The sequence below is a fragment of the Columba livia genome, chromosome 3, assembly GCF_036013475.1.
Source record: "Columba livia isolate bColLiv1 breed racing homer chromosome 3, bColLiv1.pat.W.v2, whole genome shotgun sequence".
In the NCBI taxonomy this organism is placed as follows: Eukaryota; Metazoa; Chordata; class Aves; order Columbiformes; family Columbidae; genus Columba; species Columba livia.
This window is the reverse complement of record NC_088604.1, coordinates 100,476,598-100,496,114: the sequence shown is the minus strand read 5'-3', so window position 1 is coordinate 100,496,114 and position 19,517 is coordinate 100,476,598. Positions and strand designations below refer to the sequence as shown.

General features: G+C 38.2%; 1 protein-coding gene across 15 annotated transcripts in view; it reads left to right on the top strand.

Moving 5' to 3' along the window:
* EPRS1 (glutamyl-prolyl-tRNA synthetase 1) overlaps window positions 1-14,214 on the top strand; it is a 39,843-nt gene extending 25,629 nt beyond the window's left edge. For 4 of the 15 annotated variants that reach the window (XM_065058502.1, XM_065058501.1, XM_065058500.1 and 1 more), the window contains 16 exons: window positions 109-339; window positions 869-1,117; window positions 1,952-2,182; window positions 2,512-2,777; window positions 3,938-3,989; window positions 4,862-5,071; window positions 5,214-5,286; window positions 5,821-5,900; window positions 6,233-6,334; window positions 6,989-7,144; window positions 7,266-7,463; window positions 7,818-7,991; window positions 9,231-9,391; window positions 10,371-10,449; window positions 13,530-13,594; window positions 13,846-14,214. In XM_065058502.1, the coding sequence (XP_064914574.1) occupies window positions 109-339; window positions 869-1,117; window positions 1,952-2,182; window positions 2,512-2,777; window positions 3,938-3,989; window positions 4,862-5,071; window positions 5,214-5,286; window positions 5,821-5,900; window positions 6,233-6,334; window positions 6,989-7,144; window positions 7,266-7,463; window positions 7,818-7,991; window positions 9,231-9,391; window positions 10,371-10,449; window positions 13,530-13,594; window positions 13,846-13,996 (2,478 nt within the window). In that variant the 3' untranslated portion in view covers window positions 13,997-14,214. The remainder of the gene's footprint in view (window positions 1-108; window positions 340-868; window positions 1,118-1,951; window positions 2,183-2,511; window positions 2,778-3,937; window positions 3,990-4,861; window positions 5,072-5,213; window positions 5,287-5,820; window positions 5,901-6,232; window positions 6,335-6,988; window positions 7,145-7,265; window positions 7,464-7,817; window positions 7,992-9,230; window positions 9,392-10,370; window positions 10,450-13,529; window positions 13,595-13,845) is intronic. The other 11 variants (XM_065058504.1, XM_065058506.1, XM_065058505.1 and 8 more) reach the window with 3 other exon arrangements.
* The last annotated feature ends 5,303 nt before the right edge of the window (window positions 14,215-19,517 follow it).

Here is a 19,517-nt window from a genome sequence, read left to right as displayed (position 1 = left end):
GCACGTAAACTGCCAGTCTTTTCATAGAAGTATTTAAGGTGCACTTTGGAGTCTTACGTCTCTCTGTCTTTGTTCCTCCCTCTCTCTGCCCCTTCCTTTCTCTTTCAGGATGAGATAGGTGCTGCTGTGGAAGTCCTTTTATCCCTAAAGGCAGAATATAAACAACAGACAGGCCAGGAGTACAAACCTGGAAACCCACCTGTGGTCTTTGTCCCTCCTCAGTCTTCTCCTGTTTCTACTCTTCCATCCCCAAGTCCAGTAGACAGCAAAGCTCTGTACAGTAAAGTAGCTGAACAAGGCGAAGTGGTCCGCAAGCTTAAATCGGAGAAAGCTTCAAAGGTGTAATAACAGTGAATACTTCTGAGTGGAACAATGTTTTCAATTTAGGATAAAACCTAATTACAGGTTTTGTGAAACTTGAAGAACAGAATATAAACACGTACTTTCAAATTCCATGAAGTGCTTTTCCAAACTCTCTTAAGCTGATATGACTGATTTAATGAGTTCTGTGATAGTGTGTGGAAAACCTGGAAAATAAACAAGTACTTTTTTTAGTGAGACAAGATGAGGCAAGCAGGATATAGGCAGTAACTTGAAAAAAGGCCCATAACTTAAAAGCTTGAACAGCAATAATAAATTTGGTAGTAATTTGATAGTGGCCAGGGAACCATTCTTTATTCAGAGTCTGAATACATTTTACCACGGAACTCAGAAATGACAACTTATACTAACGAGTTAGCTCTAGGAATTTTAATACAACAGTTCTGTTAGTGCTATTCTAGAAAAGGTTGTGTTATCTTAAGTACTGTGTTGCATCTCTGGTGTTTCTGTCTTTATCTGCAACTGCTGTTTTCCTTTCTTGCTTCAGGAACAAATAGATGAGGCTGTGAAAATTCTTTTAAATCTGAAAGCAGAATATAAACAAAAGACAGGTCAAGAGTACAAGCCTGGAAATCCACCTTCAGCTCCTCCTTGTATACCTTCCACTACACTTCCATCTTCTGTATGCTGCAGTAACTTGGCACCTGGTAGCTTAGTGGATGGCAAAGCACTTTATGATAATGTAGCTCAACAAGGGGAAGTGGTACGCAGACTCAAAGCAGAGAAGGCTCCCAAGGTACTATAGTTAATAGAGAATAAGCAATTGTAATTCTTACCTCATTTTGCCACTGGGGGGACATCTTTCACCAAGTAATGATCAAACAGTGGACTAAGCTCTCTTATGTCCAGGTCATGGCTCAGTCATCAAGCTTGGATGGCCTGATAATGCCACGAGACTATTCTGATGCGGGATACTTTCTTGACTCAGAGATACAAATTCTAAATGTGACTGATGTAGGAAGCCAAATTTAACCTCTTACATCTAGATGAATAGGCACAAGCGTAGCAGATGCCAACCCTGCAGAAGTTTTTAATGCATTCTGCTTTTTCTTGCTGTATTTGGGACAAGTGAAGATAAAAGTATGTAGTGTGCTGCATCAATAGCACAACTCTTCAAAACTTGACAAATTCAGTGATAGCTGTGGAAAAGAACACGAGACAAACCTATATGTTTTCAGGAGCTGCTGTTTTTTTCCACCTATATTTCTGCCTTGTAGAATTGGTTTTGGTGTTGGGTGCTTTCAGATTGTTTGGGGGTTTTGTTTGCTTGTTTTTAAAAAAAGCCCTTTTTAAAAACAGTAAAACAGTTTACTGTATTTTTCCATTGTAGATTCTGCTATTAACAGGTTGTAGCTGACCAGGTGGACTAGAGGAACATTTTGGTACAATATGACAGCTCTCAAATATACTTCTGTACTTGGGGAAGAGCTGTTACTTGAGTCCTCCCCTAATTTTGAAGCACTGTTTATTGCTAGGCGAAAATTTTATTTTCTTAGCCTGAAAATCATGCTTCTAGTCAGTTCTCTCTTTAGTTCTCACCGGTACATCTTCCTATGTGTCCTCCATATAGGATGAAGTAGATGGAGCAGTAAAACTCCTCCTTTCTCTAAAAGCTGACTACAAGGAAAAGACTGGGCAGGACTACAAGCCAGGACATCCACCAGTAGCTCAAGGTGCTTTGCCCCAGGCCTCAAACATGATACTCAGTGGTCCAGACACACCTGAAGCTAAAGCCCTGTTTAGCAAAGTAGCTCTTCAAGGAGATGAAGTTAGGAAATTGAAATCAGAAAAAGCAGAAAAGGTAAAAATGTCCTGTAATATAAAAATGCAATATATATATTTAAAGCTAAAAATCTATTTTAAATTCAGTGTGATTGCGGGAATTAAGAAATGTACATTTAGAATAGGCAGCATTTGAATTCTGAGATGTGAAATGTACTTTTAAAATTATTCCGATCAGATCTGGTCCTTAAAATGTTTATGCATTTAAGTATTGGCTTTTGCATATTGTTTTTCCCCAACACGGTGTGGATGTCCACAATACCATACATATATCCATTTTATTTTTTTGATATAGCCATTTTATTCTGATGTCTGTGTGAATTTATCTTTGTTTTTTTGTTATTCAAGGAAAAGATAGATGCAGCTGTTAAGGAACTTCTTCAGTTGAAGGCTCAGTATAAGTCTGTTGCAGGAGTTGACTATAAACCAATTTCTGCTAGTGGTGCTGATGACAAAGACAAGAAGAAGAAAGAGAAAGAGAACAAGTCTGAAAAGCAGAGTAAGCAACAGAAGCAAAATGATGGCCCAAAAAAAGAACCTTTGCAAGGACAGAGTGGTAATGAACTCTCCTCAAGTGGATCAGGAGAGGGTCAAGGGCCTAAGAAACAAACCAGGTAAAGATGTGATCTTTAATCTATTTGCTAGAGAACTCAACTGTTTACTGCTATTCAGATTTAGAGTTTTACAAGTTTTTCATTTCACTCAGAAGTGTGGACACTTGCAAACTAACTGTGTCAGTTGTACCTCGGCATCCTACTGAGAAAAATTCCACCTAGCCTGTCGAAAAGCATAAAGCAGAGTGCACACTCTGCTGCTCTGGGTGCTATTACTGTCATTGAGAACTTGCTATGTTGCAGTATTTGCTTCTGCAGATGTGCTGCTGTATCTTGCTCAGTGTAAACCTTGGAGGAAAAACCCCCTTACGCTTACTTCATTGTACCAAAATACTTACTGTGAGTACCATGAGCAGTATGTAGCCAAACCACAAGGAATGCACTGCTGGTGGTGGTGGTGTAACTATCCAGTGATGGTTGATGTGCATCCCCTCTCCTGCTTTCACACTGAAAGTTTAGAAGTTTTTCCACAGCATGTATTATGCAGCACAATTTCTTGTCTCAGATACACAAATCACACGTTAGAGACAGAGATGTGGTTAGTTTGTATAGGAAATACGCCAGAAAAATACATTTTTCACCTTTAAAACTTTACTTTTGTCTACTGTCATGTAAGTCTGGTGAGTTTAGCCTTTTTTAGAATCTTGCCATTTTAGTAGCTATCTTTATTTTGGTGGTAGGGTCAGTTTTCTGTCTTGAACAGTGTGACTTTCACATGAATGGTGAATTCAAGTTGCTTAAGTTTCCTGAAATTGTAGCTGCTGGCTAGATAAGAAATGTTTTAAATGAAGACAGCTTGCACGCAGGTCTGGTTAATTTTAGGTTCTTGTTGGCATTGCTTTTTTTAATGCATCATTATGAGGTTCTTCGATGCAACCATGGTGAGAATTAGTAGGTTCAAACAGCAGAAAAGAAACAGGGCTGTTTTTATTAAATACTCTGGTTAGCCAAGGCAAAGAAATGCTGGCAATTCCTGCTTGCCAATATGTACTGAATTGTCAGAAAAAAATTGGGAAAAGTTAACTTAATGAAGTAAAATTAAAATATTCTCTTCCACACCTCACTTTTTCTGCTGCTGCCCCCAAGGAAAAAAAAAGGGTTGGGATAAATTTCACTGCTAAATGCTGTGCAACACATCTGGTTCTTTTCTCATACCATAGGCTGGGTCTAGAAGCTAAAAAAGAAGAAAATCTGGCAGAGTGGTTCTCTCAGGTAAGTATACATCAGTTTGACTTGAATAATTACTACATTTGCCTATGAACCAAAATCTGTTTGGGATTTATATCTTATCTTGTATTTCTGTTTTTTATTGTTTGGTTTTTTGTGCGGGTTTGTTTAATAGAAAACAAAATACTTGCTCTTTCTATTTCTTACATTGCTATCATGGTGTTAAATAGAAGTGCCTGGACTGAAGAGTTCAACATATTTAGGAAGCTGTGAAAAAGATGAGTGTCAACCCACCCATATGTATATAGGACTTTCTCAATTCATGTATGAATTCCTCTTTCGTCAAGAGTGCAAAACTTCACTGAAGTGATCAGAATTTCACAGGCTTGGGAGTTTTAGTTCACCTCAAGATGATGTGTAACAGCAGTTAGCACCTGTTGATAGAGAATGAGTTTGCTGGCTCATGATGTTCAAAACAATCAGAGTAGGGATGAGTAGTTTAGATTAGTCTACTTATGGAAGATTGGAAATAAATATCAGTGGTGTACATTGCCTCTCACTAGTATAATTTTTGCATATGCCCTAAGGATCAAAAATATTTTCTGACATGCGATCGAGATGTTTCTTACAAAAGTGCGGATTTGTTGGTTTCTGGAAATTAGCTACTGTCTCTTGCTTGGATTCATTGGTTTTAGTTAAGTGTTTACATTATTCAGTTCTATTATTAAACTTAATGTTCCTGCTTAACTTTAACTATAGATAACAATGGCGATCTCAAAGCATATCTTTGCTAACTTTTTGAGCGCAAAGACTTCTAAATAGGAGACTTTTCGTGAATCGCATGCTAGACACTTGAATTACTGAATGTTCTTCGTGTGTTAAATTGAAACTTCAATATTTAAATCATCTTTTGAAAGGTGATCACAAAAGCAGAGATGATTGAATACTACGATGTGAGTGGCTGTTATGTTCTTCGTCCTTGGGCTTATGCTATTTGGGAGGCTATCAAGAACTTCTTCGATGCAGAGATCAAGAAACTTGGAGTGGAAAACTGCTACTTCCCCATGTTTGTGTCCCAGGCTGCCCTAGAGAAAGAGAAGACTCACATTGCTGACTTTGCTCCTGAGGTACACTTCAAAACTTTATTTTGATATGAGTACAAGAACACCAAACCACTTACTTACTCTGCAGCTCAGTATGAAAGTAGGGGTTTTTTCAAACTTGTTTTCTTTGATTTTATTTTTTCTTTTATTTTTTTCCTTCCTTTAGGTAGCTTGGGTCACAAGATCTGGGAAAACAGATCTGGCTGAACCTATTGCTGTACGTCCCACAAGTGAAACAGGTAGACCTCTTTTCATGTAGTTGGGCTGTAAAGAAAACAGTTACAGATACAGTGTAACTGACACAAGCATCCCTTTTGAAAAGTGGCAACCCATGTTTTAGAATGTTTTCTGTAACTCCTTACTAAAGTTTCCTCTGACTAATTTAAACAAACATTTTAAGACCCCAGGCTGGATAAGTTTTTAATTGAATCAGCTGTGGGGTAACATCCTGAATTCTTGATGTCAGTGGATTTTTATGTGTTTGCACACTCTAAGCCAGTGACTCAAACATGGTGTCATTAGATACTAAGGTTTGGATCGTACTTTGACCAGCAAAACAAGCAAGCTATTTTGCAGAGACACAGGACAAAGTGAAAGTACTCCCTTCAGTGAAAATATTATGTGTTAAGACAAAAAACATGGTTTAAAGAGAATTAAACATAAAAACAGAGTTCTCACAGCAGGGAATATTAATCTTATATGTAGCAGAAAGAAAAGTTTGGTGTAAACTGGCTGTTATTGTGCAGAGACCCAAAGCTGCTTTCTTTTTACAGTCATGTATCCTGCCTTTGCAAAGTGGGTGCAGTCACACAGGGATCTTCCTATCAAGCTTAATCAGTGGTGCAACATTGTGGTATGTCTATAGATGATTTCTGAGTCACTGTCATATCATAAGTGCAGTCTAGGACAATTATTCCATGTGGACGTAGCGTGATGATACTGATCACAGCACATATTTCGTGGCAAAAGTATGAATGTGGTTTGTGTGATTTGTTTTTCTTTTTTTAATAAAAAGTACTTTTATCAAATGTATATTGTTGATGATATTGTTTAAGTAGAAACCTGTGAATAGTTGACTTTTTATTTAGCATTTTTTAATACTTATTCATAAGCACTATTTTTAACAATAATTTGACACTTCAGTGTTAATCATGGTGTTCAATTTTTTTATTTTGCCCCCTCCAGCGTTGGGAGTTCAAACATCCCCAACCTTTCCTTCGCACTCGTGAGTTTCTTTGGCAAGAAGGTCACACAGCATTTGCAACATATGAAGAAGCAGCAGAGGAGGTAAAAAGCCAATGTGCTGGTGCTTTTGCTTTCACAAGTTACCTTGCTCCATAGCAACACAAACAAATCTTTTTACTAGGATGTGACAGAAATCTGTCTCCTTTTCTTTGGGAGCCCTCATGAAAAATGCCAGGAACCCATTTTTTTCTTTAGATGTAACCTATGTCTGAGGCTTTAGTCTCTTCGAACAATATGGGGAGTTTGAAAAGTGTGATACGTCAAGAATGCTTTCCTTAAGAATTACTTTCCTTAAAAATCCTTAAAAAAAATAAATAATGCATTCACATGTTAACTGCAAGAAATTCTAACACTTCCCGTTGCCCAAAAGACAGATGTTTTATTGTATGTCACAGCATATCTTTATTTGGTTAGCAGATGTTCAGACTTTTAGCTGGAAACTAGAAGTCAATATAGCCATTGGACTGGCATTTCTGGAGTGACTCTTCCTGTTTTCTATCATGGCTTATTGTTGTTGCTATTTATTCATAGAAAATAACAGCCAAAGTTTTAAGCAATTGAAGAAGTCTTGGTTTTTAATCACAATCTTGAGAACGTGTTACATTTTTAAAATTTCAAACTCTGGCATATAAAAATATTTCATGATTTAGCAAATGCAAAATACTGAGTTTTCTTAAGACAGTAAATTCATCGCAGGTGATGCAGATACTTGATCTGTATGCTCAAGTGTACGAAAATCTCCTGGCAATCCCTGTTGTGAAAGGAAGGAAGACAGAGAAGGAGAAGTTTGCTGGGGGTGATTATACAACCACTGTAGAGGCATTTATATCTGCCAGTGGAAGAGCTATCCAGGTATTCATCTAATTTAGAAGAATATTTTTTTCAATAAATACAATAAGGTGAAAGCCTTAAACTGATGCTTGATAGACTTAACTTTCCATTGAATAGGATTTTCTGTGTGCAACTATTTCAGGGAGCAACGTCACATCATCTAGGGCAGAATTTCTCAAAGATGTTTGAAATTGTATTTGAAGACCCCAAGAAACCAGGAGAAAAACAGTTTGCTTATCAGAATTCCTGGGGCATCACAACTCGAACTATTGGTGTAATGACAATGATTCATGGAGATAACATGGGTTTGGTTCTCCCACCTCGAGTAGCCTGTGTTCAGGTGTGTAAAAATATTGTAAACTAACATTTTGTTTCCTTTCCTGTCTTGGAATTCATGGGTATTTCATACTGGGCACCTGGAAGACTTAACATGGGATTAGGAGCTTTCTGATTACAGAGCATGCTGTATAAAGTTAATAGAAATCACTAGAGTATTGCGGTGGACAAGCTCCCTTTAACAGGCCATCTATTTGAAATAATCTTAGCTGTATCGTTTGGATGAAAAGGGAAATGTATCTTTCTGAGAACTTGAAAGAAATTACTGGGATATAGGGCCACAATATTGTTTTTATGTTTTTATAATAACTAGGAGCTATTTTTTTAATAATGTAAAGTACATGTAATTGTATTTCAGGTTGTAATTATTCCCTGTGGTATCACAAATTCCCTGTCTGAAGAGGACAAAGAGGCTTTATTGAAGAAATGCAATGAATATCGTGATAGGCTGCTTAGTGTTAATATCCGTGTACGGGCTGATTTGAGAGACAACTATTCACCTGGCTGGAAATTCAACCATTGGGAACTAAAGGTACATTTCTCTCCAGGAGGTGTTTTGAAGCTTTTATGTGGAGTATGTGTGGGGCATGTTATGCATGCCTTGTATGCTGAAAAAAGTAATAATACAATTAGAAATACTAGGTACTTTTCACCAAGTTTTCATTGTGGAGACAGCTTTTTTTGTATGCCATAAACTAGAATGTTTGTTCAGTTTAAATTGTTTGTCAATAATCGTTTTGAATAGCTTTTTGTGTAGCTTTGCAGGAATAGATACTTCGCCCTTCAGACAGATTTTACTATGTTATCTTTTTAGCAGAAATAAGTGGGGGATAGGGAAGGTGGGGGTAGGGAATCATGTGGAAGCTGTGAACTTGAAGAGATTCCAGAGCACAAAATGCATAGAAAGCTTGGGTAGATCTCTTTGATTCTCCTGTTCACCTGTTGAAGACTGTAGAATGTGTTTAGCTTTCTGATTAGATTTCTCTCGGTGGGGGGAAGAACAAACAAACAAACAAAGCACCAAAATGCTTTTGCACTTACTCTCTTCATTGCCTGTGAAACAATGTTTACGGCTTGGGACACATTAGCAGGATGTAGAGAAAATAAGTTAGACTCAATAGACTTAACTGACTAGTAAAATGGAAACTATCGATCTGATGGTATATGGGAGATGAGAAATTACATGGTTCTTATCACCAATGTTTATGAAGTGTAAAAAGTTTTACATAAATTGAGTGACTATCTATTTTTAGTTAAATTTTCTATGTAGTTAATGTTGATACTAGGGCTGTGTTTAATAGAACTTTTCCTATTTGCCATTCGTGCTGTTGAAAGTGTTCTGTGAAAATAGAATTTAAAAGTATTATTGTATGAACTAGGACATTAAAATGACTATAGAAGTCTTAATCATTCAGAGGTTAAAAATCTGGTTTGCACTGTCTGAGACAGATAACTCCATGTAGTTTCAGTTGTGCTTTAACTGTCTCAGTATTAGTTGCATGTTGACACAGATGGAGTCTCCAAGCTAATGAAGCCAAGTTAGAGCAAGGTGTAATGCACAAGTGAAGAAAGTGCGGATGGGAAAGACAGAAATGCATAAAATTGGTGGAATATATGCTGATTTTTTTCCAAAGAAATGTGAATGTGGTGAAGTGATTCCGTATTAAGACTGGGCTTTAGAACAACCGGGGCGGTGGGGGGGAAAAAAAGAGAAAATGAACTCTTCTGAGAATTGCTTACTCATTATAACTCCTAACTTTTTAAAATGAAGGGAGTTCCAGTCAGGGTTGAAGTGGGACCACGAGATATGAAGAGCCAACAGTTTGTAGCTGTTAGAAGAGACACAGGACAGAAGCTGACCTTTTCTGAACAGGAAGCAGAAGACAGACTGAAGCAGATTTTGGAGGAGATCCATGCTAACCTTTATAACAGGTAAATTGGGAGGAACAGTAAATGGCTGTGCTAATCACAGATGCACTTTACCTGTCAGAATTTCTCACATTATTGGTTCATCTGTGCAGAAAGGCAGGTTAGGCCCATCTTTTGTGATATTTTGTTTTTCTGCTTCTGAAACTTGTTCATATACAGCGATAGAAGTTTCCTACTGTGCTCATGAAACAGAATGTTAAAGGCTGTGAACTTCTTTTAAAAAATACTTCTGTGAGTTTGCATCAAAAAGTGTTAATAAACAAATACATCATAAATAATTAATGGAATAATAATGCACAGGATTAATTCCTGAAATATGCTTTTGGTAGAGAATTTTGAAAGAAACAAAGTTGTCCGAGAAAGTTCAGTGGTAGAAGTTTTGTGTTCAGAAGTGTATTTTAAGACTCTGTGTCCTATTGACTGTCATAGTGTTGTTTTATAAGCAGTCAAATGCTTTTGGAACTGTTATTTGACTGTGTATGCCAAATCCCCTTGAGTGTCTCATTGAAAATTGTTCTTTGTAAGGAGACAGAAAAAGAACATTGTGCTGATCCTGCACCATGGCAGATGAGTTTTCCTACTTTCTTCTGTGGTGATCAAAGTTACTTACAAGCAGAGTATTTTTACCTGGTTAAAAGGCATTATCAAAACATAATTAAAAAAGAAAAATCGGCATCTGTAGCACTTACCTGTTTCTGTCTACAGCTGTTTGGTGTTGAAGTGACATGTGCAACTGTGTGACTTAACAGGGTGAAATGTGCAGCAAACTGGAGAACAGCCCATTGGCAATTAATCAAATTTTATCTCTTTGAGAGCAGGAGCGGTAGAAAGACGTAATGTGATTAGGAAGATTTGAAGGAATATATAGCTTATCTGCATGTAACTTCCTCTTTTGACTGAGTCTGAAAACTTAAGTCGTCTGGCCAGTGAGGTTATGTGCATAAATCTGCACTGACTGATTTCTTTTTTTCCCCTTATTTAGAGCTTCTGAGGACCTAAAAAGTCATATGGTGGTGGCCAATACTATGGAGGACTTTCAGAAAGAGCTTGATTCAGGAAAGGTAAGGAAATTTACTTCATTCTATCCCGTTAAGTACCTTCACACACTTTGCCTTACAAATAATCAGGGGCTAGAACTTTTGAAGCTTATATATAAATATTGTTACAGTTTTTATGGAACTCTCCCCTCATAAGCAGATGAAGCTTCTCCTGTAGAGCTGCACAAAAATTAATTAGCTTTCCTCAAATTTGTAACATATGCTGCTTTCTTCTTCTGCAAAAATACTGTATTTACTAAGTATGACATTTCAGGCTATGACCATTCAAAATGTAGTCCTATGCTAGAGGTGACAGGGTGTCTTGAAGTGATTTACAGTGCTGCAGTTTAGTAAATTGCGTTTAAGTTGTTACATTTTTATCAGAAAGTGCTTTTCAGAGAGATTAATGTAAATATTTTTTTCAAATTAAGATAAACTTACTGTCATTATTCTACTGCAAACAGTGAAAAACATCTGTTAAATCTCGTAATAGGGTTCAAGTAAGAGTTTAAAGTACATACTATTTACGTCAAAGAAGTGTTGCCTTTATGACCTGAGTTGGGTTCATCAAGGATAACTGCAAGTCAGAAACCTCCTTGGGTTGATAGTAATAACTCATAATGTGGATGACTGAGCTCTATTTATCTAGAGATCTGTGAAAAATTCGAAGTTCTGGCAAAGTACCTGAATTTCAGATGAAAGATTAAGTCTTCAGTAGAGAATTGAGCTGCTGCGTCTTTTTCAGAGATCTACTGACAGAATTTTTTAACCCTGAAATTCTGTCACAGACCTCACTGTTCAAGTAGTAGGATTCCCAGGATCAATCATTAAGAATTCATCGTACTTTTGCTAACTTCACAAGTCGTTTTAAGTCATTCTTGGTTAGGCTTGACCTTCCATCACGCTCTTTTCTTGCATTTTTATTGCTCTTAAATTCAATTTCTAATACATTTTAGAGGGATAGTTATGAACTTCAGAGGAGGGACCAATTAAGCATGCTTATGAAGTTGAGGATACAGAGCTTTTAGACATTCTGTGCATAGATACTGGAATAGGTTTACTGCCTCGTTTTCCTCTACAAAACTAAATACAAGTGTGAAATATTCTATTTCCAAACAACTTTCTTCCTGTCTGCAAAGTATCATTTCCTTGGTGCACGTCTCTCTAAAGCATCTGATGATTCTGGTGGTAGATTTGAAAAACAAAAATCTTTAGTCTTTGCTTAACAAATAATTGTGCCCTGCATGGGTGTTCAACTAGTACTACTGCTCTCATGTATTGTGGTTTCAAGATGTGCCATCACATATCTTTCACTTCTGATTTAAACAAGCATTCTGAAACTATGCTTGACTGCCTTCAAGAGCAAGAAACAGTCAAGGACAACATAAGCTTTAAAAAAATCTTCAGATGCAGTAAACATGTATGTAAAAATCAACTGAAATGGAGAGTCAGGCTCCTTGCAAGAGCAGGAATGGAATGTGAAGCTAATTCTGTATTTGTACATGCACATAAATTATGATCATTTAATTGTGATAAAATGGTGTAGAGCCCTCCTTCTCCTCCTACTGCAGAGGTTCCAAATGATTCCCTCTGCCTATGGAGAGGGTAAAATGCCTGGTCTTCAGTGTCCAACACTCGCAGTCATTTGCAGCTACATTCTAGAGAAGACCAAGAGAATCGAACTGTTTGTATTATGTTTAGCACTTTAGTATAATCTAATTCATAGTGTAGTTAAACTTGGAAATGTGAACAAATATTTTCACTTTCCGTATGGGATACTTGCACCATTTTGGTGCTTGGGTTATAGAAGTTTATTACAATTGGCATATCTGAATTGAAAAAAATGACATTGCATCATTTTATGACTGTTTAACTCTCTATCTATATAGATTGTATGGAGGAATTTTTATAGTATATGTATACCCTAATTTACTGAAATTACATTGACTAGTGTTTAAGAATAAAATCTGTAAACTGAAGTATTCCTGCTTAATTCCTCTCACTGTTTTCCCCTAATTATGATTGCAGTGTTGACTATTAGCTCTTTAAAAATGCAGACTGCTTCTCTGTTCTTCTAGGTTGCATGCAAAGTTTAGTTGAAACTGGTAATAATTGCACGGGTATTTAAACAAAGTTACATTTAACTAGCAAAAGATTAATGCAAGAGCAGTATAGTAGAGTGGTAGTAGTTTCTTTTTGCAGTTGCAAGGAAGTGAATCTACGAAGTGAAGTCTAACAAAGGTGTATTCCAGTTCAAGGCAAACTGAGAATTTTGCACTAAGAATGTAAATTTGGTGAAAGAAAGCCACAGATCAGTGAACCTTATTCATAGTTGGGACAGAATTAAAATGATCGTGAAGGCTGAATTTAGGAGCTGTTGTTGCTGTCGGCTAATGGGTGTTCAAATGTGTGTAGGGGGTGTATTCTTAACAGTAATCCTACTTTTTAGTACTATTTTCCACTGTGAAAGTCCATTAAAAAATGAAAAAGATCAGTAAAATGGAATATAAAACTTGGGAAAAGAGATTTGCTACAATAGCTAAGCGTAATATTGAGAAGTCTGTATGAGATTATTATTTCAACTTTACTTTCTCAATTTCATTCAGTTAAGCTAACTGAAGGAAACGGCAGGCAAACGTGCACCACTTTCCACTGTCCCCAAGAAAATGCTGTTGACGGTTGTTTCCTTAAAATATGTAGGTCCTTGTGTTGTTCAGAAAATATGAACATTCATAGCAATGGAATTAAAATGGAAGCTTCATTAGGAAAGCACTGTCTTGCAGTATGTAAGCAAGCATTTGTTCTGCAGTTCGAAAGATTTAAACTTTTCCTGAAAAACAGAGTATTTCAGGGCAAAAAGTATTTATACTTTCCACAGAAGGAAGATACATTGGGTTAAAAAAAAAAACAACAAAGGAGCTATTAAAATTTAATTGTTGCAATTGGAACTTTTTCCACTCTGAGTGTAGGTGAGATCTTAAGGCTTTGGAAGCTTCCAGAGACAAGGATGATTTTTTTAATATGTATAACTGGTTGTTTGGGGGTTATTTTGTTAGTTTTTTATTTATCTTCTTTTCCTCTCTCTTTTCTTCCCCTCACTTCAGATTGTACAAATCCCTTTTTGTGGGGAAATCGAGTGCGAGGATTGGATCAAGAAGACCACTGCCAGGTAAAATACAGCTGAACTGGAAACTCTCAACCAAAATCAAAGTGTTTTGAATATAAAACAGGAATGTAAGATGCCTCTGGATATAACACTGATATATAATCCTCACCCTTGACTCTCGCTGTTCTGCATGATACAGTATATTTACCCAGTTCTGAAACTTTCAGACTAATTTGCCTGCTTTTGAGATATTAGGTCTAATACACTTTATTTTTAGATAAATGTATTTATTTATGAATATGTTTTTATTTCAGGGATCAAGATCTTGAGCCTGGCGCCCCCTCCATGGGAGCAAAAAGCCTCTGCATACCTTTCCAGCCCCTCCGTGAACTACAGTGTGGGGCAAGATGTGTCTGCGGCAAAAACCCTGCCAAGTTTTACACCCTATTTGGTCGTAGTTACTAAATTACTAGTGAAAACACCTTCTCCTTTATCTGTGAATTGAACTTTTTTTAAGAAGACCGAAATAGCCCCCAAACTTAATCAGTTTTGCGACTTTTTAAACGATTCAAAAAAACAAAGCCATAAACCATAACCCCTCTGCTTGTCAGTCTTATGCTAGCAGTAATTCACAGACTTTTCTGTAAACATCCCCAATAATAAACATGTATCGTGAGCTGTAACGTGCTGTGGTTGTTTTTTCTGTGTTGCTCAGTAGGGAGGATGGGTGTCTTTTGCTCAGGTCTCTTTTTCTATTTTGGTGCATGTATTTTCATCTAAACTGAGAAAATGCCTGAAGAGAATGTCGTGAACACTACAGTTTAGTTTACTGGCAGAAACTTTATAGATAAACATCTGTTTTTAATTTTGCCTTCCTATTTTTCAGTTTTTAGTACAGACTTGCTCCTAACTTGTAGGCGTGGTGAATGTTACCATTTTTGAAAAATCCCTGTGCAGTCAGGTGTTTCAAGGAATATTTTCACCCCATTGTGAAATAAGTTTGAAATGCTATCTTAGATTAAATGCCACATTTTTTGCAAGATGCAGGTGAATGTCCTTTTTTGCAAATATTTTGCAAAGACCTGTTTATCTTCTGAAGAGTCATTTTGTAGCTGTCTCTCAGTGATAACTGCAATAAGTAATGCAAAGACAATCTGAAGATATTAAAATTATTAAAAAAATAATAATTAAAATACTTCCACTCTGAGTATAGGATTACCTTAAAATGTGATTGTCATGGCACAAAATAATGTTTGGATGACACATGCTTAATTTGTTCCTTGTTTCTCCTGTCTTTTTGAAGGCTGTCTGCATATAACCCGCTTTCCCTGAGAAGAGTTGAGTGAAAACTTGGCAATTAAAAAGTTGGACCAGTAACATCCTCCCCAAACTCTTTCCAGGACAACACTACTCCCTGCCTGCTTCCAAAACCCTATATTTATTTAGCATCAGTAACCCAAAAGTCTTAAGCATACTATTCCCAGATGTTCACACTTCTCTGCTTTTCAAAAGTATGTGTCATCCAGATTCCTGCGGTCAGTCAAGATGTTGAATCTTAAATTGAACCAGTGGCCTGTCCAGTTTGGGATCATGCACCTTGTGATAGTACCCCAGTTTAACAGAGAAAAGTGCGAAGAGGTTTAAACATGTCAGATCAGCTTGCTTGGAATTGTTGAGCACTTGGAAATTCTCTGTAATATTCCTTGGATGATGATTAGTCCTGAAGTTGCATCAGTTGCATCTTAAAGTTGCTGCAGTTGCATCTTAAAATCACCTACCTTGCATTCACCTGTTTAGGTATTTTCTCGCTATATGGACAAAGTCTTGAGGATAGTAATGACAAAGGATTTAGGGAATGATATGTCAATGCACGTATTCATCTTTCATTCTCAGTTGACACCAGAAGAGTGGCCCTAAGGTCTTTCTGTCCTGGGACATTGCCTGTAGCACTGGCTGGAATGATACTTGGAGAAAGAGCATAAGGAGTAAGACCAAAGGGATATTCTCTCGGCACCAAGCCATGGATGACTGATTGACCTCTGGGGGTCTTGCCTGCTCCCCCACACTCATGCTGAGGGAAGGGGAGAGGCAGGAACCAGCAGCTTCAGTGTCCTCAGGCATAAGAGACAGGAGAGCACCGAGACTCTTTTGACAGAGCAAACCGTATTATTATGAATAGATGAGCACTTTCAGCTCCCATTGAAACACTCTTAACAACATTGATATTTTAAACATGAGATGCAAAAGCTGTTGATAGCACAGTGCAGAACAACGGACAGACAAAACTAAATGCAGTCTCTAACGCTGCTGCGACCTTATCAGTTTGAACAAACAGCCAACCTTCAACCAGTTGACTTGATTAAATTCGTGAGCAAACATGTTGACAACACTGTTCTTAGAAATGAGTTGCTCTCAACCTCCAAATGGGTTTGTTTGAAGCCAGAGGTTTCATGGAAGCCCGGCCCCCTTTTTTTCCCCCCTCTCTGGGTTGATTGGGTTTTGTAATACTTCTCCCCAGCATGTTTCTTCCTGACCGTAGTAGGGCTTGAAGTTGATGGAACACGGATGGCTCCCCCTGCAGATCTCCTTCTGGTGATCTTCCACAGAGCAGAGGCTCACACATGCCTGGGAGAGACATATCTGTCTCAAGTATCCTACCAGAATCATAGAATGCTAGGGATTGGAAGGGACCTCGAAAGATCATCTAGTCCAATCCCCCCGCCGGAGCACAAACACCTAGATGAGGTTACATAGGCACAATCTGAGCTATCTGTAAAGCACGGAGAAACATCTGTACTCTTAATTATACTGGTATAAAAAGCTTTCAGAATATTAATAAATTGCCTCTTGAAGAATAAATATATGAATCAGAGTAAAGCACTACAGTTGATTAAATGATACTGCTTTGTGTTAATACTAGAACTGCAAAGCTCTTGGTGTTCCTCAGTTCTTGTATGCTGATAAATTTGAATTAAATAGCATAGTAAGGTGGGATGTAGTAGAACTGCCTTAGCATGGTGCTGCTGCTTGTGGACAAAACAGCATATTTGAGCATTTTAGCTCTGCTGCAAGGGGATGCTTCGGTGAGCTCCATCTCATGTTTTGCTAATCAAAACCTTATGTAAGTAAGGACTTCTGAGAGCTCTGAAGTTTAACCTTGCTCTGTTCCCATTGCAAGGAGAATAACTCTTAAAAAAATCACACTTTTCATGCTCTGTAGTTCAGCTAATGAAATAATTAATTAGTTGGACTTTAATAAAAGAAGGAAGAAAACGCCATAGAAATAGCCGGAAGAGAATTAACACAGGTGTGAGAGGATGAAGATGAAGAAGAGCAAGTATCAGTTTCAATGTTATAATTAGTTCTAATTCACCCTACCAGGGCTAGTGGTGTTCTTAAAAGGTGCTGGTGTGGAAATCTCAAGAGCTGCAGTCTCTATGTAAACAAGTGACCAAATGTTAAAAATTACATCTGTTGGCAGGCAAGGCTTCTAACAAACTGGACTTTAAACATAAATATTTCGGCTGTCGAAACCCTGTGAGCAAAAGAATAAACGAAAATTGGGGGTGGGTGTTTGCGTTTTTGACCTGAAACTGGTTCGCCTTGGGAAGTCTAAGGCCAGCAGGGACAGTTGGTCAGCTCAGGTTATCAATGTTACTATCTTATCTCTCTATGGCTGTACTGCATGTAATTTCCTTCCGTTTTATCTTGTAACTACCTGTGTGTCTGTATGTACGCACTTGGGCATTTCAGACAAAAACCAGATCACGAACTTTTCGAGGAAGGCACCTGGTTTTATCATCCTTATTGCCCAGTGTGCTGTTAGCAGCTAGATTTCCTTCCCTGGGGTTTGTGAGTGTGCATGAATTCCTCTGCCTACCCTCAAGGCATCAACAGGTACTACAATGAGTGACAAAAAAAAACCAACAACCAGTTACTGCCTCAGGTTCTTACTCTGTTCCAGAACTGGCACCAAGTACAAGCTGGGACTTCTTCAGCTCTTATTTCCCTCTTATTTTCTGGTTGTGTTTCCCCCAAATCTGACTCCTCCTTGCAACTGTATGAGGATTACTTTGGGATTTTGAGATAGGCAGGGTTTTCTAGATGGGTTTATTTTGTGCTTGTTGTTAAAGCTCAGCTTCTGTGTCTACTGAATTTTGTGCCACCCCATAAACACATGTGTAGGTTTGTTGGTGGTTTTCCCTCTCTACTTCTGGTACAGTGAATCTTCTCTGCTTACGGTAATGCCTAGGGGCAAGACAATGCCATTTTGTACTGTAGAGGGAATGCTTTCTTCTGGACTTGAAAATTTGCACATTTAGCAAATGGCCTCCAACTTTGTGCCCTATGTATGGGCAACATTAAAACATACCAAAAGTACAAGCAGCTGAGAGCTCGAGGTTGCTAAAATGGAAGATCGGTTGTCTTCGAAACTTGCTCTATGGACAACGTGTTCAACTACCCGTGCAGGCAGTTCTCATTTAACATCTTCTTAAAAATAATGTAAACCAAACATGGATTAAGAATGTCTTCTTCCACAGGCATGTAGTATTTTCTCAGTACTAAAGTTACCGGCAAACAAATGACCAAAACGGACACTGAAAGAAAGTTTTATGCAAAACAAATGCCTTCTCTAACAGCTTAAAATTCTGTGCCGCCTTCTTATGCTCTCCTGTCTGGGCCCTATTCAGCTTTTTAGGACAGTGCCCTTGGGTAGAGCAGCAAGTGTCGGTGTTCCTAGTAGTCTTCATTGGTTTATTTTTGTTTTCGCAGAGAAAAAAGCCTCCTGAGGGTGGAAACCTTACAGGACTGGAGCCTTCAGCCTGCCTTCACATGATGAACCTTGCTAAACTGCCCTTTAAACTGATTTATTGCTTTATTGCTTCCTATAAAAGTGGCTCCAACATGTGAGCAGCAGTGACAGGTGAAGGGCAGGATCGCAGGCAGCAAGTTGCTTCTCGCACAGCTCTGTCTTGTAGGACCTCAGAGCAAGGGAAAAGAGAGCAAGAGAGATGGGCCGCTACTCGGGCAGGAGCATCAGGCTCATCCTCATGTGCGTGGTGTGCCTTGTGCTTTTCGCGGTTGAGATCTCAGTAGCCTACGTTGGCAATTCTCTCTCCTTAGCTTCCGATGCCTTTGCTGTTCTCTCACACTTGCTCTCCATGATCATCGGTTTGTTTGGTGTTAGGTTCAGTCGCATCAGGTGGCACAAGGCCAGCACTTTCGGCTTCAGCCGGGCAGATGTGCTGGGAGCTTTTGGCAACTCTGTTTTTGCCACCGCTCTGATGTTTAGCATCTTCATTGAGGCAATCAAGAGGTTTATCAATCCGCAGAAGACCGAGAAAGCGCAGCTCGTCCTCATTGTTGGGATTGGAGGTCTGTTCTTCAACGTGTTGAACTATGTTATCTTCATGGACTGCTGTTATTGTCGGGCACCTCAACGAGACACCGAAACAGGTAAATAACCTAATGCAGTTGCTCACCATTCCCAGCCCTCTACAATTCTGCTTAATGACTTTTCTAGAGGTGTTTTACTGCTTCTCTGAGATGGATGAGTAAAACGTTGTTGTTTTCATTGTTCTTTTATTAGCAAGGGTCGTGGATTTTATGTCCGAACCCATACATGTTTCCTGCTTACTCTGTAAGGCTGCTGTCACCACATGTGTTTCTCAGTAAATAATGTTTAAGTAGTGTATGCATTGACTTTGTAAAGAGTACAGTGATCTACAAAGGTATTTTCTCCCTAATCCCCTGGCTGGCCCAATTTAGGTGTACAACCACCCTAAGGAGATACTTTTTAGGAAAGACCTAATCCTGAAATACCAATCATCCACAATCAGTAACTCTTCACACTTTAGTAACTCTGCTGTAATTTTCGCCTAGGACGTGGTTATCTTTTGAGAAGTGTTCACAGTTTGTATGAGACAGAAGTATAGGTAAGGGCGAAAGGAGAGTCTCAGCTTTCCTGGGTTTGGCAGTAAAAGAA